Source organism: Juglans microcarpa x Juglans regia, chromosome 4S (assembly GCF_004785595.1).
Source record: "Juglans microcarpa x Juglans regia isolate MS1-56 chromosome 4S, Jm3101_v1.0, whole genome shotgun sequence".
Classification (NCBI taxonomy): Eukaryota; Viridiplantae; Streptophyta; class Magnoliopsida; order Fagales; family Juglandaceae; genus Juglans; species Juglans microcarpa x Juglans regia.
This window is the reverse complement of record NC_054601.1, coordinates 967,337-992,203: the sequence shown is the minus strand read 5'-3', so window position 1 is coordinate 992,203 and position 24,867 is coordinate 967,337. Positions and strand designations below refer to the sequence as shown.

Below are 24,867 nucleotides of genomic sequence, written 5' to 3'. Positions count from 1 at the left end.
TTAAGCCAATCTGCCCCGCCATCTAATTTGTTGGCCATGGGGTGCCATGGAACTATCCGACGTCTGATTACGGTTCTAAGGGGATTCAGGATTAAGATCTATGAGCCTAATTCATGATTAATATCAATTGCTCCACCCCAAATTTTTTCTGAATAATGCTCCTTCACCAGCTGAAATTTATTGCTGACGTTACACGATTATTAAAAAAATAAAAAACACAAACATAAAAATAGTAGAGGGAACCTATAATTTTAATTTTCTTCTTTTTACATATTCGAATATCCTTTTATTTTGAATATGTTTTTTTCTAATAAATCTTGTGGCAATCATGATAGTGCCAGGTCAAGAGGGCCGTCTGAATGATAAGTTGTCAATTTTCCTACTTTAAGCAGGTTCCTTACCATACATGCTCCTAAAATTCTCAGATATAAATTCTCAGATTTCATCTACTTCACATTCCTAAAAGGTCTTTGGGTGCAAATCTGCATTCTGACATGCTTGTAGCGATGTTAGATGAAGGAAAAAAATCTATTTATTTTCTATTTTTTTATCATTTAATAATATAAAATTAAATGATAAATTTATAAATAAAATATAATAAATAATTCCTAATTATCTAATGTTACATAGAGAAAAAAGTATAATATAAATGAAATAGTGGCCCAAACACAAAAAATATAAAATTATTAATAAATTGCACGCTCAGCTTGAATGGTAAAGTTTTCTGTTCTTGTATCTAGGTGAATCATTCTCATACAAAATAAAAATGAGCACGGCTACGGGTCCCAAATTCGGGATCCAAAATGTTCACCGAACAATATAATTTTTTTTTTTTTTTCATGTATTTTTTTAATCATCATAAATACTTTTTAAAAAAATAAAAAATTTACAATATTATTAAAAAATATTTTTTTAATCATACAGTTAAAAAAAAAAAAAAAAAGGAATTCGGTGAACTTTTTGCATTTCTCAATAGAAATACTCTTAAGAGATTTTACAATACTATGTCGACAGAATTTGATATGATCTTATTTCTATAATTATAAAAATCAAATCATTTAATTTGTAATAATAATCAAATTAAATTGCTTAATTAGAATAGACGTAAAGACTGTATATAATTTACTCTCCTTCCCTCTCCCCCTCCCCCCCCGGTCGAGATGGAGGGCTTACCGACGACGATGAAATCAGAGCGGCGGTCGAGATCTAAGCCTCTCCAGTCCTCCAAACCCTCGCTCGTCATGGCTTTCTTCTCATGCCTCGCTTGGCTCTACGTTGCCGGCCGGTTCGTCTCCCTCTTCTTTTATCCATCGCTCTTAACTCGGACGGAAAATTCTATCTTTTAGCTTTTGCTTCCATTTTGATTTCCTGGAGAATAATGTCTCTTCTAAAATGACCGAAAGATGATAGTATCTAGGATGTGTTTGGCTGCAAAGAATTGGAATTAGTTCTCTTTGTAATTGGAGAGATGGGGTCTACAGACTTCAAGTGTAATTCCAGTGTCATTGGTGTACGTACCAGCCTAACTAATGATTTGGAATTGGATCCTCCCTTCTGAATCCCACAGCTATCCAATGGGGAAAAAACGCAGCCTTCAATTCAGCCATCCAATCTAAATATGTTTTTCCTTCTTCTTTCTTTAGTTTTGCTACAAAACATGATCAGTAACACATTACTAATCTATGCATTTTCAATCATTGATACTTTTTTTTTCACAATAATCAGGTTGTGGGAAGATGCAGAGAACAGAAAATTGCTTGCCAATCTTCTTTACAAGAATGCCCTCCAGGTCCTTTTTTTTTTCGTTCCCCTCGTTTTATTAAGCTCTTACTTCGATTATGAGGATAGTATTGTACCTCGACAAACAATATTAAGCTCATCTTAGCCTATTAAGTGTTGTAATTTATTATAATTTTTTTCACGTATATACATATATATTTGTCTTAAGAGTTCCTGGGCTTTCAAATCGTGGGATGTGACTTGTGCAAATGTCTGTTTCGTTTCAGTTTTTTTATTCAATATATCTTAAATATGTTGCTGTGTTATTATTCACAGAGACCCAAGGTTCTTACGGTTGAAGATAAGCTAATGGTGCTAGGATGCAGGTAACTTCTTTTTGTTGTTTGATAAGTACCTTTCTTATCTTTCTTTTCAAATATCTCTTTTTAGGGTTGGATATGCTTCAGTTTCTATATTGTGTTTGTGTTGGAATCTATGGTGTTGATTTTTATTTTTAGAGATTTGGAGAGGAGGATTGTGGAAGCTGAGATGGACTTGACGTTGGCTAAGAGTCAAGGGTACCTAAAGGACAAATTGCAGCAAAGTGGGTCTTCTTCTGACCAAAAGCTTCTTGCTGTTATTGGAGTTTATACTGGATTTGGCAGTCGCTTGAAGCGAAATGTGTTTAGAGGGTCTTGGATGCCTAAAGGTCAGTGGGAATTCTAATTGCTCATTATGCTGGTTCTAACCTGAATGCTCATTGGTACTTTTGGATGTCTGGTCATTGCTGTCCCCAATTTCTGGATCTCTGGCTCTGTCAAATTGAAGTTTCTGACTGTACTCCAAAGTCTTCTTTGCACAGATTGCTGAATTTCTTTTCATCATATATTTGTATAATTGAGAGCTTATGTTAGTTTTTAAATTATCTCCTCTAATCATAAACTATTAATGAATTGAGCCTGATGCCTGGGAAGACACATCTATTGTTTTTTCTAGTCGGTAGGTCAGATTTGTAGCATTACTCAATTTAGACTAGAGTAAATAATTTATTTTTATTTTTATTGAAAAAGTTGAAGGAATATTAAAATATAAAGAACCGATCCATCTGGAGAAACTTCAAAGATTTCTTATGGTTTTGAATGGAGTTTCTATTGTCTGTGAAGTAGAAAGCTAAACCATAGATTGAAGAATTGAAGGGTTTTGACCTTAAACAAGAATGTTCCCAAGACTTTGAAATTGGATTTTTTATAAGTAAATGAATTTCCGTATAAGTGCAGAGGGGTACAATCCTGTTTTCAGTCCAATCAAGACGTATTAATGTTTAAGTGTGGCATTTCATATGTTCAAGGAAGCTCATGAAAATTTGCAATACCCCATCCAGTTGTGATATACGAAACCTTAATTCACAATGCCTCCAAAGCTACTTATAATTTTTGTTTTCCTTTTACTTATAACTAGTTGCTATGCATCTCTATCATTTTTGCTTTATATAAATTTTTAGATGTTGTATTATACCATGTCTAACACTAGTGATAAAAAACAAAATATATATATATATATATATATATACACACACCATGTCTAACACTACAACTCCCTTTTGTGAATGGAAATTTCAAGGATATATAGATGCCTCTTTTTTTTAGCAATATATTAAAGCACCGTTGTTGTGGCTTTTACAGGTGATGCCTTGAGAAAACTTGAAGAAAGAGGAGTGGTCATTCGTTTTGCAATTGGGCGGAGGTGTTTACCCAAAAAAACATAATCCTTAAAATAGTATTAGTATATGTTTTCTTTTTCCTTTATTTTTTTGGCTGGTTCTTTTAGAATTTCCAGGTCTACACTTTGGTTAGCGAGAATGGTCAAGGTTCTGTCTTACCTTTTAACTTTGAAACTGGCAGTGCTAATCGAGGTGATAGCTTAGATCGCAATATTGATGAGGAATATCGCTCAACAAAGGATTTCTTGATTCTTGTGAGTTAGAAATTCAAATGATACTACAATTTAACTCATCAATCTTTTACATTTGATTATATGAACCAACATATAACCATAAAAAAAAGGTATAATGACGTCTTTCAGCAGCGTGTTTTAACAGGGACTACTTGAAATTTAAATTGAAGCTACTCTCTCAAAGGAATCTTTTTTTTCCCCACTTTTAATTGCTATGCTTTTGTAAGAATCTCCATGTTCCATAGTCACTAATTCTTATCATCAAAAATTAAAATTTTAATGAAAGATAAATCCTTGATTGCTTTAAGTTGGATGCATTTGCTCGAGTTTGAGTATATGCTTCTCATTTTATAGCTTTATAACATGCTTTGCATAGAGTTTGAACATGTTTCATTGATAATATATCAGGAAGGTCACGAGGAGGCTCAAGAAGAGCTGCCTAAGAAAGCAAAGTTCTTTTTCAGTACTGCAGTTCAAAATTGGGATGCAGAATTTTATGTAAAAGTTGATGACAGTATAGACCTTGATTTGGGTAAGCTTTTATATGCATCTGTTTGTTCAGAAAGGTAAAACTTAGTACATTCTGATATATTGTTTCAGAACTTTTTGATACATCATTTGCTCTATTTTCTGCTCGGGCAGAGGGGTTAATTGGACTTCTTGACCGTCGTCGTGGTCAAGATGGTGCTTACATTGGGTGCATGAAGTCAGGAGACGTGATATCCGATGAGTATATATTTAGCATTTTTTCTACAGATACTCTAAATAGAAAACATTTATAATCTGTTATTGAAACCAGCTTTTCAGCATATAATTGTTCTTTTCAGGGGAAAGTCTTGGTATGAACCTGACTGGTGGAAATTTGGCGATGAGAAGTCGTAAGTGATCTAACTTGTGAATGAGAATTGTCCTCTCCCTTAATATCTGTTGTAGAACCTCAGGATTCAGGAGGTGACTCTAATGTTTTTGTTTGTTACATGATAATTATTTCTGAGGATGTTGGGAGTCTGAAAATAGTTTGCACAAATTAGGCAGTCTTCATCTGTCCTTAGAGATTAATAATGTAGTTGACTTTTCTCATTATGATGGTTCTGCTTGCTGCTCCAATTGCCATGATATGACATTTGATCGTAGTTACTTGTCTTCATTCAGGTACTTCCGACATGCTTCTGGTTCTCTTCTTATACTCTCCAAGAATTTAGCTCAGTATATTAACATCAACAGGTTAGTTTTCAATGATTTAATGACACAGGGTTCGGTTCCAATAGGCAATTCTGTTATAAGTTTTGAGCTGATTACTTTCAACGTCTGTCATTAGAGGCTTAGTGTAATTTGCTGATATTATAAGAAACTCAATAACTAAATCCATTTGAAAATTGGAACATGATGGTCAATTCATTTGATTTTTCTACGATTCTCATTGGTTGTCAACATGCTTGCATATTTTGAAACATGCAAAATGATGACGGAATTGATATTTCAGTTTAAATAATGAGTAGGTAACTTGTTGCTACTTATATTGCATCATTCTTTCCCTCCACTGTATCAAACTGAAGTTGCGGAACCTATTATTACAGCATCATTGTGTTCAATTGCACATCTCATTCCCATTTTCCTTATCATTTGCAGTGCATCTCTTAAATCATACGCTCATGATGATGTATCAGTGGGTTCATGGATGATGGGCCTCCAAGCAACTTATATAGACGAGAACCGCCTTTGCTGCAGTAGCATTAGACAAGGTAAACTTTCTGTCATGCTTTAATTGATAGCTTATCTAAAAGTAGCGACTAGATCCTGCTCTTTTGTTTTAACAAATGCATCCTTTATTATTTAAAAGAGAATAGAAAGAATTTTGGGCAATGGATACTTATATTAAGGACTATAAAAGGAAAAGGCCTTGAAGAAACATTCTGATCAACAGAACATTTTTTAAGCATCGATTAGAGAAGGTGAATTTTATGTTTGATTTGGGTCAGGGTGGTGGTCTATCTTAATAAATATTTTCAATAGTAGTGTTACATGTATACTAGGGCAACAACTTTTTTGATCATTAATAAAGTTCAACTTGCAAAAAAAGGTAGTCCTACCCTTATTTTTATGTCATTTACTAGCTATGCAACTTGTATTTAGTATCTAAGCTTCTTATTTCCAGACAAGGTGTGTTCCCTGGCTTGATCAGAGGAAATAGCTTCTTATCAGAGAAATAGATGCAACTTCCTTCATGGTCCATTCATTTAGCACTCAGCAAGATTTGCATAAGCACATTCAGCAACTTCTAGCGTTGGTCACAACAGTGGTGGTCTGTCTTATTGGTTCATTCTGGGGCACATATCTGTCTTATCCGTGGGGAATTTGTGAAAGCATCATCAAGATTATTTTTTTGCCTAGGATCAGGAGATTGGCTGCAATTTTTATACAATCGATGTACACATGTTTACTGGACTGTCCTCTCCAGTTGGGGCTCGGCTGTTTGAGCTTAAGTGGTAGCTGAATGCTATTGTGTAAAGTTGATGAAATATTTCATGTTTTGTTTACTCAATAACAAAGCTTCTGTTTGCCACATGCCATGCATGTGCAATACTCACCCCCTCCCCCCCCGCGCGCGCGGGAGTTGATCAATTGAGCTTTACAACATGAAAGAAATCCTTTAAATTAGCTTCGGTTGTTTTCACAATTCCCTCAACTCATCTCATCTAATCATTACAATTTTTTTAAATTTTCAGGCAAAATAAAATAAACAATTCAAATTTTTTAAATCTCAAAATAAAAATAATATATTCTAACAATATTTTATTCAACTTTTAATTTTAATATCAACTAATTTTATCTCAACAAACAAGTTATAAAACTCCTCTTTCAAAAGAAATTTGCTTACAAATCAAAGTTCCACAACAATGGGAAGATGAGTGGTGGGTAAATTACAAAAAACCCAAACTTTGATTGCCTGATATGCCTTAACAATTCTGTGGCCCAATGTCATTCCCTAATTCGAGTGGGCCGTTTTGGGTGAAATTATCAAATGTGCATCCATTTGATTCGACTCTTGATATCTAAATGGATAATTTGCTATTCTATTCATATGAATTCTGGCTGGGGGCTGCCGAAGCATACACCCAAAACGACCGCTAAAGCTCGAACTCAAAGAGAACCCCGGTAACAGCCGGAAATGGCTACGCTCCTCAAGTTTTGCAGACCTTTCTGCCCCATCCGCTTCCCTAACTTGATGCGGACGATTCGAGTCACCACTCACCTCCCCCATAATACCCTCTTCTTCAATCCGAAGCCCAGGAGGAGCAGCCTTATCCGTTGCGCTCGTCTCAGTTCTTTGAGCTCGTCTCAGCCATCGGAGCTGTGCTTGTACAACACAATGACCAAAAATAAGCAAGTGTTCGAGCCCAAATTGGAGGGCCGGGTCGGCATGTATGTCTGTGGAGTCACCGCCTATGATCTCAGCCATATCGGCCACGCTCGCGTCTATGTCACTTTTGATATTCTCTACAGGTCCTTACTTCCCTGAGCTCCCTCTATATCTATATCTGTAAGGAGAAAAATATGAATTTTTATTTTTGAATTTTGGTGATGTATTTATATTTGTCCGCAAAACTTTGGATTTAGGCAGATATCTTAGGCATTTGGGATATGAAGTCCTTTATGTTCGGAATTTCACTGACGTGGACGACAAGGTGAGTTGAATTACAACTTAAACTTCGCTTACGAGTTACAGATTTGGCTTTGTTTTATCTTTCCTGCTTAGTAAAGCGTGTGTGGGCTTGCTGGAATTTCGAGTAACCATGAAGATTGAGAATCCTCTTCACCCACCCCACCCTCCAAATGTGTTTGTCTGGTGTATCTCGTTTCTTTCTACAAGATTTTAACACCCATAAACTTTGGGTTTTTTCCTCGTGATTTCTAATCTTTGTGACTAAGTGTTTGTTCACATTCTATAACTTGTTTATTTTGTTTCTTACCATCCAGTTTGACACTCTTGTAATTTGGGTTGTAGCTCTTAAAATGTAAAAAGGGTTTTATGTCTTTGTGCTACAAGAGCTGGATGCCAAATACCAACTTCCTCTTTTCACATTGGTATGACAGGATAGCTGAGTCTGCATTTTGCAAATTCTGTAGATAATTGCTCGGGCAAATGAATTGGGGGAGGATCCAATCAGTTTGAGCAGACGCTACTGTGAAGAGTTTTGTCAAGATATGTTGCATCTTCATTGCCTGCCACCTTCTGTTGAACCACGAGTATCAGATCACATGCTCCAAATCATTGATATGATCAAGAAGGTGCCTTGTTTAATTTTTATCTATTTTGTTGTATAATCTCAATATCAAGAGATTCTACATTGAATTGACACCATTTTTTAAATTGATCTCGTCTCAAGCTGCACATCTAGAAATGTTTTTGACTTGTAAGGATACAGTACACTTTTCTTTTAAGTTTTCATTTTTTTATTTGTAAGGAGTGTATTTGAGTCTAATATTATACCTCTCTTGTGCTCTCTCTTGGATGCTTTTCCTTGAAATATGAGATTTGTTGATTGTGATTTGCTGACATGCTTCTTGGCAGATTCTTGATAATGGATATGCCTATAGAGTTGACGGGGATGTGTACTTCAACGTATACAAGTTTCCAGAATATGGACGATTATCTGGGCGAAAACTAGAGGATAATCGAGCTGGTGAACGAGTTGCTGTGGACTCGAGAAAGAAAAATCCAGCTGATTTTGCTTTATGGAAGGTAACCATTCGTTAAAATTAATGGCGAAGTACTTGCATTATGAATGCAAAGTATTAAACAATCGGAGCTTGTAATTATACCCTCTTATGTGTACTAGTTAACCTGCCTTGCTATTAGCTGATTACAGGGGAGTTCACTTTGTAAATTCATGCATGTGCCTTTGCGTGCCCACATGTATGCCTTCATGTTTGTGAGTGGTTTAATGACATATGTCACGTTGGTTGTTGTTCTGATCGGTTCCCTTTTTAATATGATTCGTTATGTGTATTTACATGACTTTCTCTGTTATCTTCTGTCTTCTGTACTAGAGGCAGATGGACAGAAGACAGTGAACATTGTTATTTATCTTCAGTTCAGAATTTGTTTGAAGTTATTATATAATTTTGCAGGCTGCAAAGGAAGGAGAGCCATCTTGGGAGAGCCCATGGGGTCTTGGAAGACCTGGGTGGCATATTGAGTGTAGTGCCATGAGTGCTGCTTATCTGGGTCACTCTTTTGACATTCATGGTGGAGGAATGGACCTTGTGTTTCCCCACCATGAGAATGAAATTGCTCAGAGCTGTGCTGCATGTAAAGAAAGCAATATAAGGTACTGGATCCACAATGGCTTTGTCACTGTTGACTCGGAGAAAATGTCCAAATCTCTTGGGAACTTCTTTACAATACGGCAGGTACAGGATTCTGTCCGGCTTAGAGCATTTCTTTGTTAGCCTACTCTTTTTTATGGCAATTGACTTCATCATCTTGCTTTGAGCCCTTAATTTTTTGCATTTTAGAAAATTTTGGAATCATCCTTTGGGGATAAGTATATAATGATTTAACAGGTTATAGACCTTTACCATCCACTGGCTTTGAGACTTTTCTTGATGGGGACCCACTACCGATCTCCAATCAACTACTCTGACGTACAACTTGAGAGTGCTTCAGATCGTATTTTCTACATTTATCAGGTACCAAAGACACAACCCCCATCTCTCTCTCAAAGTGGATCCTCCCGAGGTTGTTTGATTATGTTTTTTTATATCTATTAATTTTGTCTTCAATTTCCGAGCCAGATTCATTTTTTGGACCGATATACCTTGGTTATTAGCTATTGTTCTTTCTGCTTGGGTCCCTGATGAAAGATATCATTACAACTTGGGGTTTCATTGGGTTTAGTTTTCATTGATACATTGCAGCATTTGAACTGATGTATTGATATTTTTAGATTTTTTTTTCTAATTCTTAACACTGGATTTCATATCAAACATGTGATCCAATTGGTTGCAGACATTGCATGATTGTGTAAATGTTCTAAGCCAGAATGATGTAGCTGTTCGAGTGGATCTTATCCCGCCTGATACTGCAAATTGCATCAATAACTTCCAAAACATTTTTGTGGATTCAATGTCAGATGACCTTCACACTCCTGTTGTTCTGGCTGCAATATCTGACCCACTGAAGACTATCAATGATCTCCTGCATACGCGCAAGGTATTGTGTTTCTGATGCACTTGTTCATTGTCATGAATATGTAACTTTGTTGAAGTAATTTGTTTGAATATGGTGTGTACATCATGAAATAAACTCATAGGATGTAATATTGATTTATATTTTCATTTTACCAATAAAAAGGTATTGGTTTATATTTGGCATGAGTATATTGTAGTTTGGTTTTACATTAAAGATTTTTTTATAAATAAAAAGCAGAGAGTGGAAGAAGATTACATTGAAGATGTTTTACGTTAAAGATAGTTGAGCTTTTAAGCTATATCAATGAGTTGAGGACTAAATCCGACCCTTAAACCCATGCATGCCACCTGTGAACCAAAAATATTCATGACCAATCTAAGGATCTTGTTTGCACTCATCCAAATTGCCGTCATTTTTTTTTCTTTTTTTGCAGTAAACTTGTATATGATTGAGATTCTCACTTTGTTGCTTCTTCCTACAGTATGATTAATTCACCTGGTTCTTGCTAATGATATAATTCCTAATCTATCTTCCATTTTTGTTTCTTTGTGTCCTATGTAACTGAATAATCCGAACAGGGGAAGAAGCAAGAGTTTCGAATAGAATCACTTGGAGCTTTGGAAAAGACAATCAAGAATGTTCTGACTGTTTTAGGACTAGTGCCCACAAGTTACTCAGAGGTACAGAATATTCATGTTATCAGAGCTCTCTGTTGCAAAATTCTACTTTCTACTTTGCATTTGCAACCTCTACTAAAATTTATCTTTTCTTTACCAATTCACATATTTTCTGAGTTGGTCCTTTTCTCACTTTTCTCCACCATTTTTGCACATGTTTCTTAATCAATTCCAGATATTTAATAGATTTGGATGCCGTACTTCTTATATCCCGATTGCTGTTATATGCTGTTTTAGTACCTCATAGTTAATATTTGCTTTCTTATGCTACAGGTTTTGCAGCAGCTTAGGGAAAAAGCTTTGAAGCGTGCTAAGTTAACACAAGACCAAGTTTTGGAAAAAATAGAAGAACGGAAGGCAGCAAGAAGGAACAAGGAGTATGAAAAATCAGATGTAATTAGGAAAGATTTAGCTGCCGTTGGGATTGCTCTTATGGACAGTGCTGATGGGACTACTTGGAGACCAGCGGTTCCACTTGCACTCCAAGAGGAGAAAGTGACGGCAACTTGAATGGCTTTTTAACTTGTCATTGTGATTTTGTACCTTAAGATTTGGAGGAATGCATTATTTCCATGGCATTTAAGGACGGTGTTTTGGAATTTTGGGTTGTGGAATGCATTAGGAAGGTTAGCACGTGCTCTATTATGAGGAGATGTCACACTCTGATATAGAAAACAAAACAAAACAATTAGAACAAAACTGAGTGAGCTTCGTAGTGAATTTTGACGCTCATGTAATGATTGATTCATTTTGTTCTGTACTTGTCTAATCTTGTTCCCAATGAAAGCAATCAACTGTAGCCCTATTAGCATTTGATCCTGATTTGGAATCTTCTTCAATGGTATTATCCCTGTAAGCATTTTTCTCCATTCCTTCTCTTTGCTAGATGAAATATGTAAACATTTTATATCTTGCGTTTCACCATCTTATAGAATCAGATAAGAGGAAAAAAATCACTCATATTTGTGATCCCTTCTTTTTCTCCCGTACAAGTTTGGGATATTATTTTACACATGCAAGTGGGATTTATCAATATTTGTCGCTGCACTTAACTACATGCAGAGAGATTACTGTAAGGTATTTGAACAAATACAACAGAGAAAGGAGCAACAGTTGCTGGATCTGATTGGTTTACATTTATTGGATCCAAGGATGGAATAGCCCCAGAAGAATCTACTGTGAGTATTTGCCCATTTAACAGCACTGTTTGGCTGTGTAAATTCCTATCTTTTGCTGTTAAGTGGTATTCTTCTCTAGTACCATTACCAATTTTAGACCCTGGAGACATTGTAGCAAATTTTGTTCTTGGATTTTGACTTTGTTGTGAAGTCGAAGTACTGATGCTAGTATCATTTTCTGTCGAAATGTACACTTGAACTGTAGTGCTACCATCTAGGTTGATCAAGAGCAATGTGATTCCTTGCTGCAATGATGAAAACTTGATGAATCAGCTAACTTTCTCTTCCATTTTCCTTCTTTATCAGTTTTTTTTTTTTGAACTAAACTTTAGATTATTCTTACAATTTTCTTTGAGCAGTGAGCATAAGCACGAATTTTTTTGGTTCCAGAGAAGTTTGTGGATAGAACTTTGTTTCCCATTAAACGGTGCCAAAGAAGTGCACTATAAAATGAAGCAACAATATTAATAGCTTAGGTGATTTATGGAAAGATATGCATAATTCTCTATTTCTGGCTCTCCTGTAGTTATTGCGGGGGCAGACCCACTAATAGATATCGCTTTGGAAGAGAAATATTGTACTTGGAATTTAAGAATAACCTGTAGTAATCAGGGTTTGGAGCGAAACTGGAAGTGTTGAGTAGGCCATAGTTTCCACCAATCAAGGATTGTCTACAATATGTTTTGGTGTCAAAAGACGACGCCATTCCAAGCTGGTCCAAGTACCTGTTTGTTTATTTCGATGGCAAACAAGATCTTTACCCAACAGCATATTCAAATGGTTAAGGAAAAAGAGATGTAAGAAAGTGAGTTTACTGTTACCAGAAACTGAAAACAAATGCATTAGTGACATGATTGTGGCCACTGTTATGAGCACCGCCTGCTTCGCCAACCCATGCAACTGCTCGAGTCCCACTACTCTTCAGGATGCTCTGAAGGCTACTAAATGTATGTGATACGCTGTCAAGACTAGATGGATCCAGGATATTGTCAATAAGGTGATCACTCACACCTGCATTTGAGAAAACAAAAGAGTTATCAGATAAATTCTCGGGCAGCTATAAATGCAGTGAGGCTTACTTATTGTGTTTATCTTTCTCTTATTCTAGAGAATCCAGATTGGAGAGGGATGTGACATAGAAATAACTATATTTTGTGGTGAAATATCACTTCCCCCATATTCTTTTACTATATACTAATTAATGTACCTGGACCAAGGCTGTAGATGTGGAGTGTGACCACCTGAAGAGATTTAGGTGTTTTCTTGATGAATTCTGAGAGCCAGTTTGCGTCAAAGAAACCTCCTGGTGCAATGACTAGTGGTTTTACTTCGAAACCAGCATAAATCTTCTGCACTATGTTTTGGAGAGAGTCTATATCAGATGCATATTGATCTGCTGAAACTTTTGTTCCAATTCCATTCCCACTCAGTTCATTTCCTGTCAGGGAAGAAGGTTTACATCTGAGATTGAAGCCTTCGGCAATACACTATATGTTTTCACAATTTCTCTCAATTCATCTCATCTAATCATTACAATTTTTTTAAATTTTCACACAAAATAAAATAAACAATTCAACTTTTTTAAATCCCAAAACAAAAATAATATTAAAAATAAATAAATTCTAATAATATTTTATTCAACTTTTAACTTTAATCTTAACTCATCTCATCTCATTTTATCTGTGAAAACAAAGGTTAAAAAAGTAAGTGTAATGTATGTTCCTAGCTAGCTTAGATTACATTGAGTTTATATGTAGCTATAAAGCTACATATACCTTTCAAATATGTGCATAAGATGTCTTACCAAGCTCCCAACCATGAATAGTATAACCCTTTCTGACACTATATCGTATAAGAGACTCAGTATCACTGGAATTCCAAGCTCCAACAGCAGCACTTGGGTTGTCTATAGTCTTCCCGCTTAGCTCATTTAGACCAAAAACAACAACAGCCCTGGATTTCAAACGAAAATGTGATCGATGATGCTACGTTGATAAACAGTTAATTTATAATGTTATTAATAGGCCTGTGCAGAATATCCGAAAACCTGGCCCACCTTGTCCGACTCGACGTGAACTGAACCAATAAAGATCAGTTTTCATTGATTCGGTTCAGTTCATGTTAAGCATAATTTCAGTAGATTTGGCTGACAAAGTTGTTACCCGGTTTTCTTGAAGAAAAGGTTGAGTTCGTCCCAGCGAGACATTGATAAGCAGCCTTGAGAGAATCCAAACAACTCTGAATTATTTTTGACAAATGAATTGCATTGTTGTCCATTGCCTTCTGTCTCATATATGACTTTGTTTTGTAGAGTCCCACCTAATCTAATTTTTAAGGGAGAAAAAGCTGCTAAAGATCAAAGCTTATGATCAGTCCTGAACTTGGGTAATATAAGAAATTGTTCAGCAAGTATTTATGTAGGCGTGACTACTTTACCTTTCATGGCATTCAGTAATATAACGTTGTTTAGGTCCTATCAAAAGAAAAAAAAAATCATTAATTTCAATAAGGAAAATGAAACGTGAGCTTGCTCTTTACGACATTGACCATAATCTTAGGAGTTTGTTGTTCTTTTTTTGGTTAACACTCTTCAAATTAAGGAAAAATCACCTTCAACCTGCAACTAAGTTGACCCAAGAACAAGCAAGCTGAGAGTAATCAGAAGTCCTTAGAAACTAATATTGGGGAAGCTCCTTAGAATTTGAAAAGTTGAAAACCCTTTTCTCTCAAAGGGAAAGTTCAGAATTTTTAATAGATATCCACTTGAATGCTTATTGCTGGTCCTGTATTAATCTCATGAGTTTTGCAAATAAAACAGTAAATTGATTCATGGACCAAGCAATTTTGTGATGTCCAGTACTTCTGGTTCCTGCCATGAACAGTCAAATCACTATAAAATGTTTCTTATATGTTGTGGATAATTAAAAAATCGATGCCATACCACTTATATTTTGCAGATTTTGGCCGTACTTCAGTCATGGTAATCACCTTTTCCGATCAGTGGTCACTATCTTCGATCCTAGCTAGATATTCATTCCGAGATGCAAAGTATATATAGTTTTCCTGTTTCTAATTTGGAATGAGAAAGTGTTGGTCTGTTCGTCATGATCTCAAAAGTGTTAAAGGAGGATTTAACTCAAAGGTGGCAATGGCTAAAAAATTCTAAAAAGCTTTGTAATATGAAATTGTGGACAACCCAACCTACCTACCACCACCTTTGGAAAAACTCTATGGCCAATAATCTCAGTGAAACTATATATATTTTGAATGATATCAAAGATGGCCGGAATGATGGGGCGGGGCTACTGAAGTATGCGAAGGATATATATTGATCGGCTCGCTTACTAGATTTAGTATAGAAGCTCTGCCCCAGCTACATCTTCCATAGTCGCATTTCTCAGGAGGCCACCAATCCAAAGTGGCACAGACAAAATCATCATCTATTCGTCCAATTGAAGTTTCCCCATTTATATGAACCACACCTTTAATGGTATTTCTAGCCGTACTCTTTGAAGACATATAGGTGTTGTGAATGATCCAGTAAAGCCAGAAACACCCACAAAAGAGCAGACATAGAGAACCCATCCCATAAGACAAAGTCTTCTGCATGCGCTTATTTTGTACCCTGGTCTGCTGCAATTCCAGCCACTGTTAATTTTAAGATATTACATATATATATATATATATATAGAGAGAGAGAGAGAGAGAGAGAGAGAGAGAGAGAGAGATACCAATTGATTGCAGAGGGGAAGAAGAGAGAGAGAGAGATGTTAACAAATCTCAAAATCAAGACCTGTAGCCGAAGATATCATAGTTGCTAGGAAAACCTCCCCAAGACAATCCAGATAATTAGATATGAAGAAAAACCTCCACCAGAGACCAGGTTTTTTAAGGACAGGTAGTCACTAACAAAACCATAATATAATCAATTCAAGGGTCAACATACTCCCGTCGAATTCGGTTCACTGTCCCTATCACCTTCACGATCAAGAATTTGACCCGTTATGAGATTGGCCATGTATTAATTACAATAATGTTGTAGATAGATCTCTCATATTATTGATAGACTTCTGATTATCAAGAAATCTAGAGACTTTATATCCCATCGCGACTCATCAATTCATTGATAAGTATTGAACTATTTTAAATCTATTAGGATACAAGTGTGTGAGACATACATTTAAATAAAACTCTTATATATATATATACACACATATCTGTGAAATAGCCTGTTTTTTCAGAAAATGTCTAAAGTACACTAATTTGGTTGAGTGTGACAAGCAATAAGCGTGCACTTCCTCTAATATTACTGGTTGACGACAATGGCGGCCAACAAGACAGATCATTCCAATTGCCTTATCCAAATTCACGGGAGGTCCTAATTACTTCTCTCTGGTCGACACTGCATAAGTCACGTACATATTCGATATATTGTCAAAAGGCTTTTTAATTAAGAAAAATTATATTCATCATCTTTAAGTCATACACCACACATCACATATAATTTTTTATTTTTTTTTCTTATCAAATATGTGATATATGGATGATAAGTAGAAGGACTAAATTAGTTTAAGAAGATTAAAACAAAAAATAAATAATAAATAAATAAAAATAAGTATTGTACGCAAAGATTATGAGTAACAAAACTCATTTACATTGGTAAGTGGATATTTGTAATTAAAAATACAGCTTTCATTGATTATAGATATAATTATACCTTAATTATACTAATTAAGTCTCATATTAAATATTTATTAGGTGAAATTTAATTCTATATACGATTACAATTTACAACGATTTTGATTAAATTATTGGATATTATGCAAATAATGTGATTCACTGATTAGGCAAGCGAATTATTAGACCGTGAATTAATTAATAATAATATTGGCGAGATTTTTTAGATATTGCTTGCATATGCGATGGCTATACTCAACGAAAAAAAAAGTTATGATATGAAATATTGAGGGCGATTTGAGGAAATTAATCTAAAAGTTTTAAATTTCTTAAATTCATCATTTAAAACCACAAAATCTTGAAGAATTAAAAATGTTGGAAACGGTAGATATCTCAAAATTCAGTAATTTTTCCTTACCATAATTGTTCAAGAGACCTCTACTATTTATAAGTAGATCATCGAGGAAGTCCCTTGAATCGATTAAAGCAAAAAGAGAGTGACCATCATCTCTCCAATGGCTGCCATCATCAACAAGAATTTATTCTTAGTTCTCTCTCTGAGTCTGATCATTGGCCTAGGTACGTATATATGAATATTTCTATAGTTTCTGCATTTCAAATTAAATTATTTCATCATTGCAATCCTTTTCAGTCATAAATAAATAATATATATATATATATCATACATGCAATCTTCTAAAAAATAATGTTAGAATGCCTCTTCATTTTGTCCCCTCATTTTGACTGCTCATATATTTATTTTTTTTTTAAAAAAATTCTTAATGATTAAGGAATTGACTATTAGAGTATTGGTATTTTTTTAAAAATGTTTAAAAAATATTTGAAATAAAAAAATACAATTTACACTAGACGGCACACGGAGTGGGCACATAGAGGCGGAGTAGCACCACTCTCTTCTTATGATTTAAAATTAATTCGGAAGTTAATATTTCTTATGATTTAAATTATGTTTATTCAAATTGCAGGCCATTGCCAATGCTCTCTGAAACAAATTGCGATTACCCAAACAGATACAGGAGCTACAATTCATAATAAACCGGAGTGGAAGGTGACAATTCACAATGTCTGTTCTTGTGCTGTATTGCATCTGAAATTAGCTTGCAGTAGTTTTCAAACCGTGGAAGATATTGACCCATCAGTCTTGAGCATATCCAATGGCGAGTGTCTTGTCAACAATGGTCAACCCATCTATCCATCTAATACATTCAGCTTCACCTATGCTTGGGATACTTCGTTTCCTTTCAAGCCAGTTTACTCTGAGGTTGCTTGTTCTTAAGGAGTATCAAAAGGCCAAAAGAAAGATGACACGTAAACTAAGTTCTATAGTATTTATTCCCGTTCGACTTTACGTGTTTATCACTTTCCTATAGAATTAAATAAAATGTCAATTCAAATTCCAAATGTTTTGAGATAATTTGATTTTGTAATGAGAACTGCTACAGATACAGAAAGATTACACAAAATAAACCCATAAATTAATATGACTTCATAGAATCAATTATATCTATTTTATAATAAAAATAATTTTACAATCTCTTGAGTTTTGCAAATAAAACAGTAAATTGATTCATGGACCAAGCAATTTTGTGATGTCCAGTACTTCTGGTTCCTGCCATGAACAGTCAAATCACTATAAAATGTTTCTGATCTGTTGTGGATAATTAAAAAATCGATGCCATACCACTCATATTTTGCAGATTTTGGCCATACTTCAGTCATGGTAATCACCTTTTCCGATCAGTGGTCACTATCTTCGATCCTAGCTAGATATTCATTCCGAGATGCAAAGTATATATAGTTTTCCTGTTTCTAATTGGGCATCAGAAAGTGTTGGTCTGTTCGTCATGATCTGAAAAATGTTGAAGGAGGATTTAACTCAAAGGTGGCAATGGATAAAAAATTCTAAAAAGTTTTGTAATATGAAATTGTGGACAAACCAATTACCTACCTACCACCACCTTTGGAAAAACTCTATGGCCAATAATCTCAGTGAAACTATATATATTTTGAATGATATCAAAGATGGCCGGAATGATGGGGCAGGGCTACTGAAGTATGCGAAGGATATATATTGATCGGCTCGCTTACTAAATTTAGTATAGAAACTCTGCCCCAGCTACATCTTCCATAGTCGCATTTCTCAGGAGGCCACCAATCCAAAGTGGCACAGACAAAATCATCATCTATTCGTCCAATTGAAGTTTCCCCATTTATATAAACCACACCTTCAATGGTATTTCTAGCCGTACTCTTTGAAGACATATAGGTGTTGTGAATGACCCAGTAAAGCCAGAAGCACCCACAAAAGAGCAGACATAGAGAACCCATCCCATAAGACAGTCTTCTGCATGCGCTTATTTTGTACCCTTGTCTGCTTCAATTCCAGCCACTGTTAATTTTAAGATATTACATATATATATATATAGAGAGAGAGAGAGAGAGAGAGAGATACCAATTGATTGCAGAGGGAAAGAAGAGAGAGAGAGAGATGTTAACAAATCTCAAAATCAAGACCTGTAGCCGAAGATATCATAGTTGCTAGGAAAACCTCCCCAAGACAATCCAGATAAGTAGATATGAAGAAAAACCTCCACCAGAGACCAGATTTTTTATGAATAGGTAGTCACTAACTAAACCATAATATAATCAATTCAAGGGTCAACGAGCTGGGTCTCTCTCTGTTAAAAGGGAAGAGGGAGATAAATATTAGACTGAAAAAGTTGTTTATTTCGTATTAAGCTTTACAAATAAATAGATGTACAATGAACTATCTAAGGAAAAATATACACAAGGAAAGTGGACTAATTGATTGAGTCCTAAAATTAAGGTAATTACAAAAATTGTGCGAGTCTTGATTCTTTGCATGTATGGTAAGAAATAAATCTGTCAATACTCCCTCTCAAGTTGGCGCATGGAGGTCCGTAATGTCCAACTTGCGCGAAAAATGATGAAAAAGCTCATGTCCTAAAGCTTTGGTGAAGATATCCGCAATTTGCTCATGTGAAGAAGTGTGGACAGCATTGAGGAGGCCCGGGCGGATTTTGTCGCGAATGATATGACAATCAATCTCAATGTATTTGGTACGCTCATGAAACACGGGATTGTGTGCAATATACAGTGCAGATTGATTGTCACAATGTAAGGTAAAAGGCTCGGGATGAGAGACACAAAGATCAGTGAGAAGTTGTTTTAACCAAGTGAGTTCACAGGTTGTGACGGCCATAACTCGATATTCAACTTCAGCAGAAGAGCGAGAAACTGTACTCTGTTTCTTGGTGCGCCATGAGATCGGACTGGTGCCTAACTGAATAAAGTAGCCAGTGGTGGAGCGGCGGGTGATGGGGCAGCTGGCCAAATCAGAATCTGTATAGGCCGAAACATGTGTACTGTTGGTGGAGGGAAGAAGATACCTTAGCCGGGACAGCCTTTGAGGTAGCGGAGAACTCTGGTAGCAGCAGTCATGTGGGGAACCCGAGGTGCATGCATGAATTGACTAAGTGTGTTGACGGCATAAACAATGTCTGGTCTGGTGATGGTCAGATAGATGAGACGACCGACAAGGCGACAGTAAAGGCCAGGGTCAGGAAGGAGATCGCCATCTTGAGTAGTAAGCTTCAAATGTTGTTCCATAGGAAAATGAGTAGTCCGTGCACCAAGTTGTCCACTGTCAGAGAGGATGTCGAGAGCATATTTACGCTGATTAAGAAAGATGCCTGTGGGAGAGCGAGCAACTTCGAGTCGAAGAAAGTATTTCAGGGAACCGAGTTCCTTTGTCTTGAAATAAGTGGAGAGAATTTTCTTGAAAATCTCAATCTGAGAGAGGTCGTTACCAGCAACTAGGATGTCATCAACATAAACAAGAACAAGAACAATGCTGGTGGAAGTGGTGAGAGTGAACAAAGAATGATCTGCCTGAGATGAATGAAAACCTGCATCAAGAAGCGCAGAGGTTAGTTTAAAAAAAAGTTCCGGGAGGCTTGTTTGAGGCCATAGAGGGATTTTCTGAGGCGACAGATGCGGGTCTCCCCCTTAGGACAATATCCAGGTGGTGGGGTCATGTAGACTTCTTCATCAAGATCGCCATACAAGAAGTCATTGTTGACGTCGAGCTAATGAATAATCCAATTTTTGGTAGCTGCAACTGCCAATAAGCAACAGACTGTGGTCATTTTGGTGACTAGAGCAAAAGTCTCATGGTAATCAAGACCATCAACTTGAGTTTTGGCAACAAGTCGAGCTTTGTACCTCTCGATGGATCCGTCGGCTTTGAGTTTGGTTTTGAAAACCCATTTGCACCCCATGGGTTTCTTACCAAGAGGAAGAGGCTCAAGAGTCCAGGTGGAATTATCCTCTAAAGCACGAAGCTCAACAGTCATGGCCTCGTGCTAGTGACAGTGGCGGATAGCATCAGTATAGTAAGAGGGTTCAGTACAAGATGTAAGAGCATTCAAATAAGTAATATGTGAGGGAGAAAAACGAGAATATGAAAGAAAAGCAGATAAAGGGTGAGCAATACTTGAAGCCGGTGAAGTAGATGTAGATGACGTGGGCTCCGCATGTAAGGTAGGACAAATATAGTCGTGAAGGTAGGCAGGTCGAGTAATAGTGCGGCGAGGGCGAGGAGCTGATGGAGAGGGGTTGGGCAAGGTCGTGGGGGACGGAGAATCAAGAGAGACATGAGAGTCAGAAGAGACAGGAGAGTCAGGAGATATAATAGGTTGAGGGACGGGAAGAGGAACAATAGGAGCGGAGAGAGATGGAGTGTCATGAAGATCTTGGAAAGGGAATGTTTGTTCGTGGAAGGTGACATCACGGGAGTATAAGACGGACTGAGTCTGGAGATTGTAGAGCTTGTAGGTTTTATGTGTGCTTGGATAGCCAAGGAAGACACATTTAGTAGCACGGGGTGAAAACTTGTCGCGGTGAGCTCTGAGAGTTTGTGCATAACAAAAACAACCGAATACACGAATATGATCATAGTTGGGAGTTTTATTGAACAGAATTTCAAAAGGTGATTTATTTTGGAGAGTGTGGCTAGGAGTGCGGTTGATGAGGTAGGTTGCGGTGAGGACACAATCACCCCAAAAAGATAGAGGTAAGTGTGCTTGAAAATGAAGACTGCGGGCAACATTTAGAAGGTTCCGGTGTTTACGCTCCACAACGCCATTTTGTTGGGGAGTTTCAACACAAGTACGTTCATGAATGATGCCGTGTGTGTGCAGGTATGTTTGAAATTGATGGGAAAGAAATTCTTGTCCATTATCAGTTCTAATAATTTTGACGGTGGTGTTAAACTGATTGTGGACAAGAGCAAAGAAGTGCATTAAATGGGTGTAAGCCTCAGATTTAAAACGCATAAGATATACCCACATGGTGCGAGAAAAATCATCAACAATTGTGAGAAAATAATGAGCGCCACATAAGGATGCCGTGCGATAACCACCCTAAATATCACAAAAAATGCGATTAAAATGAGAATCACTTTTATTTGCATAAGAGGAAAAATGTAATATTGTGTGTTTAGAACGAGCACAAACATCACATTCAGAAAGAGTACAAGGAGAATTAAAAATACTAGGAATATTAAAATTGGAAGGGTGACCTAGATGTTGATGCCATAGGGTCTTATTTGCAGTAGATTAAGCAGCAAAAATGACGGGGGGTTCGAGGCGGTACACGTAGAGCCCATTGCATAGATTACCCGCTCCAATTAGCTTCATCGATGGAGAGTCCTGAAATAAACAAGAATTATTGGAAAATGTTACAAGACAAGAATTATGAATGGCAATTTGAGAAACTGAGAGTAAGTTGAAGGATAGAAGTGGAACATAAAAAACATTTTGTAATGTGAGAGAGGGAGAGAGACGACAACAACCTAGCCCTTCGGCTGGGATATCTTGTCTTGTAGGAAGCCAAATGTGATGCAGGGAGGCAAGGGGCTTCAAATCGGCAAAAGCTTCCCGTTGGTGGCAGATGTGGTGGCTCGCACCACTGTCCACCACTCAATGAAGGCGCTGATTGAAGGAGAAATCAGATGGGGAGAAGAGGTTACCAGCAAAGGGGGTAGAGGATGGGTCAATCGAAGCGGGCGGTGGTGCTAGAAGGTTGAGCAGCTTCTGATACAACTCCGGAGGGAGAGAAACCAGGTTCGCAGCCGACGGAGGAGGAAGGGAGACCAGATTTGCAGTCGATGGAGGTGGCCCTAAGATGGACGACCACGATTTGTTGGTGCTAGGCTCTCGGCCTGGAGGGTACCCGATGAGGGTCCAGCAACGGTCACGCGTGTGGCCATCTTTGCCGCATGCAGTGCACTTCAGAGGAGGTCATGGGCAAGCAACGGTGCGGGTAGCCATGGCCATGGTTTTGGATGCTGAAGGTTGGAGATTGAGGAGCCTCTGTTGCTCTTCTTGAAACAGGATGGAGAAGACTTTGCCTATGTTGGGAAGCGGATCCATGGCCAGAATTTGGGTGTGAAGAGGAGCAAAAGAATCGTTGAGCCCAAGAAGAAATTGGAAAACACGTTCATCATCAGCCTATTGTTGCATGTCTTTGAGGTCAGTTGCGGTTTGGAGATAGCTAAGTTCATCCCACAACTGTTTGATTTGGTTGAAATAATCATGGACATAATTTGTTCTTTGGTGTAGGGAGGAGAGAGCTAGTTTAAGGTGATAGATGCGGGCATTGTTTCCATGGCAGAAACGGGAAGAGAGATCGAGCCAGACAGCACAGGGATCGGTATGATATTTGAGGGAATTGGCGAGGGAATGGCTGATGGAGTTGAGGATCCAGGTAAGGACCATATCCTTCGTTTGTTTCCAGTAAGTATATTCTGGTTTGGTAGATTCAGGGGGTATGAGGGTGCCATTGGCAAAACCAAGTTTATTCTTGGCATTAAGGGCTCTGGTCATGGCTTTTTGCCGTTTTGGGTAGTTGTCACCTGTGAGAATGCCATTGACGAGAATTAAACTTGGAGAATCTGAGGGGTGAAGAAGATAAGAGGAGGGGATGGGTAGGGTGCTGGTGTCGGCCATGGCAGAATGGCTGGATCTTTGAATTTAGGCTGATACCATGTTAAAAGGAAAGAGGGAGAGAAATATTGGACTGAAAAAGTTGTTTATTTCGTATTAAGCTTTACAAATAAATAGATGTACAATGAACTATCTAAGGAAAGATATACACAAGGAAAGTGGACTAATTAATTGAGTCCTAAAATTAAGCTAATTACAAAAATTGTGCGAGTCTTGATTCTGTGCATGTATGGTAAGAAATAAATTTATCAATACTCATCATACAGGCATGGATACTGTGGCGCCCCCAATCCCCCTTATATAAATACACAGGGATCGAGACGCCAGGATGGTGACAACACGGTCACACATCCCAACGAAGTGCCAGTGTGTGTACATGCAACAGTGTACAAATAAAATAACGCAGCGGATAGTCAACTAAGTACCAGAATTTATTTACAATCAAACATCAGTAAAGATTTAAATAACAGTTATACAGTAATCCATAAAATATATTACAATAGTTTCAGATAAACAAACGAGTGATCCCAGATCACTCCTCAGGCGGAGCCGTCTCCTCAGGCTCGCCCTCTTTCTCCTCATCTGCATCAAAATCTGCGTTATCACAAAATGGTATCGCAGGTAAGTATAACCCAAAATAACAACGTAATATAAAATGCATTAAATGCAACTAACATGCATGCGCATGATGAAATATGCATTTTCCACAAAACATCATTTTCCCCGAAAATGATAATTTTCCAACACACGCCAAAATCCCATTTTGACCCAAAATATCTGTAAAACATTTTCTCAGAAAATGATTTACCCAAAAACCAACTCGCACTATTTTCCCAGAAAATAGTGCATTAATTCCAAATGCACCATGCATTATTTCCATATGCACCATGGCCTCCCCTATGGACCATCCGCACGTCCTGGCTTCGTAGCGGTGCTCAATTCCGCGCCCAGCGCGTACATGGCCAAGCACCCACACTACGCAACGAGCGATGCCCAGTTCCGCGCCCAGCGCGTACGTGGCCAGACATCCTCTAGTCCCCGCCAGCAGAAGGACCACGGAGTCAGCACGAGACCATCTCGTTCGATCCCATTGTCGCCCGGCGACAATCCAGGGGACGTTACTCAGTATATTCCGCTCCCGAGTAACCAGAGAAGCTCCACCGAGTTAATACCCCATCTCGGCTTGGGGTCGTGATACACACGCACCAAAAATCTATTCTCACATGAAAACCCAGTTTTCATAAACACATGAACATGAATGCAATACACGAAAACCCAGTTTTCTTTTACAAACATGATCATGCATAAAATAATGAAATGCACATGTACCAACACAATATCCAAACCAACAATTACCAATCCAATCAAATCCAATCAAACAACTCCAATCACAAATCCATCCGACCCCCGAACTCCTC

The 24,867-nt window shown here is 37.3% G+C and overlaps 3 protein-coding genes across 10 annotated transcripts; 2 read left to right on the top strand and 1 right to left on the bottom strand.

The window, feature by feature from the left end:
* Positions 1-971: 971 nt before the first annotated feature.
* LOC121263729 (hydroxyproline O-galactosyltransferase HPGT3-like) lies at positions 972-6,235 on the top strand. Its single transcript, XM_041166791.1, has 12 exons — positions 972-1,285; positions 1,726-1,789; positions 2,056-2,105; positions 2,238-2,428; positions 3,402-3,462; positions 3,621-3,693; positions 4,081-4,204; positions 4,315-4,402; positions 4,500-4,550; positions 4,825-4,896; positions 5,302-5,414; positions 5,828-6,235. The coding sequence occupies exons 1-12, from the start codon at positions 1,161-1,163 to the stop codon at positions 5,848-5,850; spliced, it is 1,035 nt and encodes a 344-aa protein (XP_041022725.1). The 5' UTR covers positions 972-1,160; the 3' UTR covers positions 5,851-6,235.
* A 495-nt stretch (positions 6,236-6,730) lies between these two features.
* On the top strand, positions 6,731-11,359 carry LOC121263726 (cysteine--tRNA ligase, chloroplastic/mitochondrial). Of its 4 annotated transcripts, none has more exons than XM_041166781.1 (9): positions 6,731-7,176; positions 7,295-7,358; positions 7,801-7,962; positions 8,246-8,416; positions 8,806-9,087; positions 9,241-9,366; positions 9,686-9,889; positions 10,447-10,548; positions 10,819-11,359. In XM_041166781.1, exons 1-9 carry the CDS (start codon positions 6,842-6,844, stop codon positions 11,053-11,055), a joined length of 1,683 nt encoding a protein of 560 aa, XP_041022715.1. In that variant the 5' UTR covers positions 6,731-6,841; the 3' UTR covers positions 11,056-11,359. The 4 variants fall into 4 exon arrangements, with proteins under 4 accessions (XP_041022715.1, XP_041022716.1, XP_041022717.1 ...); XM_041166782.1 differs by having other exon boundaries at positions 6,932-7,176; positions 7,291-7,358; XM_041166783.1 differs by having other exon boundaries at positions 7,099-7,176; positions 7,768-7,962.
* A 191-nt stretch (positions 11,360-11,550) lies between these two features.
* Positions 11,551-18,754, bottom strand: LOC121263728 (heparanase-like protein 3). 5 transcript variants are annotated; one of them, XM_041166785.1, is made up of 10 exons: positions 15,455-15,659; positions 15,069-15,356; positions 14,160-14,196; positions 13,886-14,069; positions 13,528-13,676; positions 12,931-13,161; positions 12,545-12,734; positions 12,323-12,448; positions 12,067-12,166; positions 11,551-11,968 (listed from the first exon to the last, which is right to left on the bottom strand). In XM_041166785.1, exons 2-10 carry the CDS (start codon positions 15,330-15,332, stop codon positions 11,594-11,596), a joined length of 1,656 nt encoding a protein of 551 aa, XP_041022719.1. In that variant the 5' UTR covers positions 15,333-15,356; positions 15,455-15,659; the 3' UTR covers positions 11,551-11,593. The 5 variants fall into 5 exon arrangements, with proteins under 5 accessions (XP_041022719.1, XP_041022721.1, XP_041022720.1 ...); XM_041166787.1 differs by having other exon boundaries at positions 15,517-15,659; XM_041166786.1 differs by having other exon boundaries at positions 15,069-15,353; positions 15,517-15,659.
* Between the last annotated feature and the right edge of the window lie 6,113 nt (positions 18,755-24,867).

Excerpts from the sequence above, each read along its gene's own strand:
- LOC121263729 (XM_041166791.1), top strand. The coding sequence starts at position 1,161 with ATGGAGGGCTTACCGACGACGATGAAATCAGAGCGGCGGTCGAGATCT. Across the intron at positions 2,106-2,237 it reads CTAATGGTGCTAGGATGCAG|AGATTTGGAGAGGAGGATTG; the intron begins GTAACTTCTTTT and ends TTTTATTTTTAG. Across the intron at positions 4,205-4,314 it reads CAGTATAGACCTTGATTTGG|AGGGGTTAATTGGACTTCTT; the intron begins GTAAGCTTTTAT and ends CTGCTCGGGCAG.
- LOC121263726 (XM_041166781.1), top strand. The coding sequence starts at position 6,842 with ATGGCTACGCTCCTCAAGTTTTGCAGACCTTTCTGCCCCATCCGCTTC. Across the intron at positions 7,177-7,294 it reads ACTTTTGATATTCTCTACAG|ATATCTTAGGCATTTGGGAT; the intron begins GTCCTTACTTCC and ends GGATTTAGGCAG. Across the intron at positions 7,359-7,800 it reads TCACTGACGTGGACGACAAG|ATAATTGCTCGGGCAAATGA; the intron begins GTGAGTTGAATT and ends CAAATTCTGTAG.
- LOC121263728 (XM_041166785.1), bottom strand. The coding sequence starts at position 15,332 with ATGCAGAAGACTTTGTCTTATGGGATGGGTTCTCTATGTCTGCTCTTT. Across the intron at positions 12,449-12,544 it reads GCATTTGTTTTCAGTTTCTG|GTACTTGGACCAGCTTGGAA; the intron begins GTAACAGTAAAC and ends ATAAACAAACAG. Across the intron at positions 11,969-12,066 it reads CTCACTGCTCAAAGAAAATT|CAAGGAATCACATTGCTCTT; the intron begins GTAAGAATAATC and ends TCATCATTGCAG.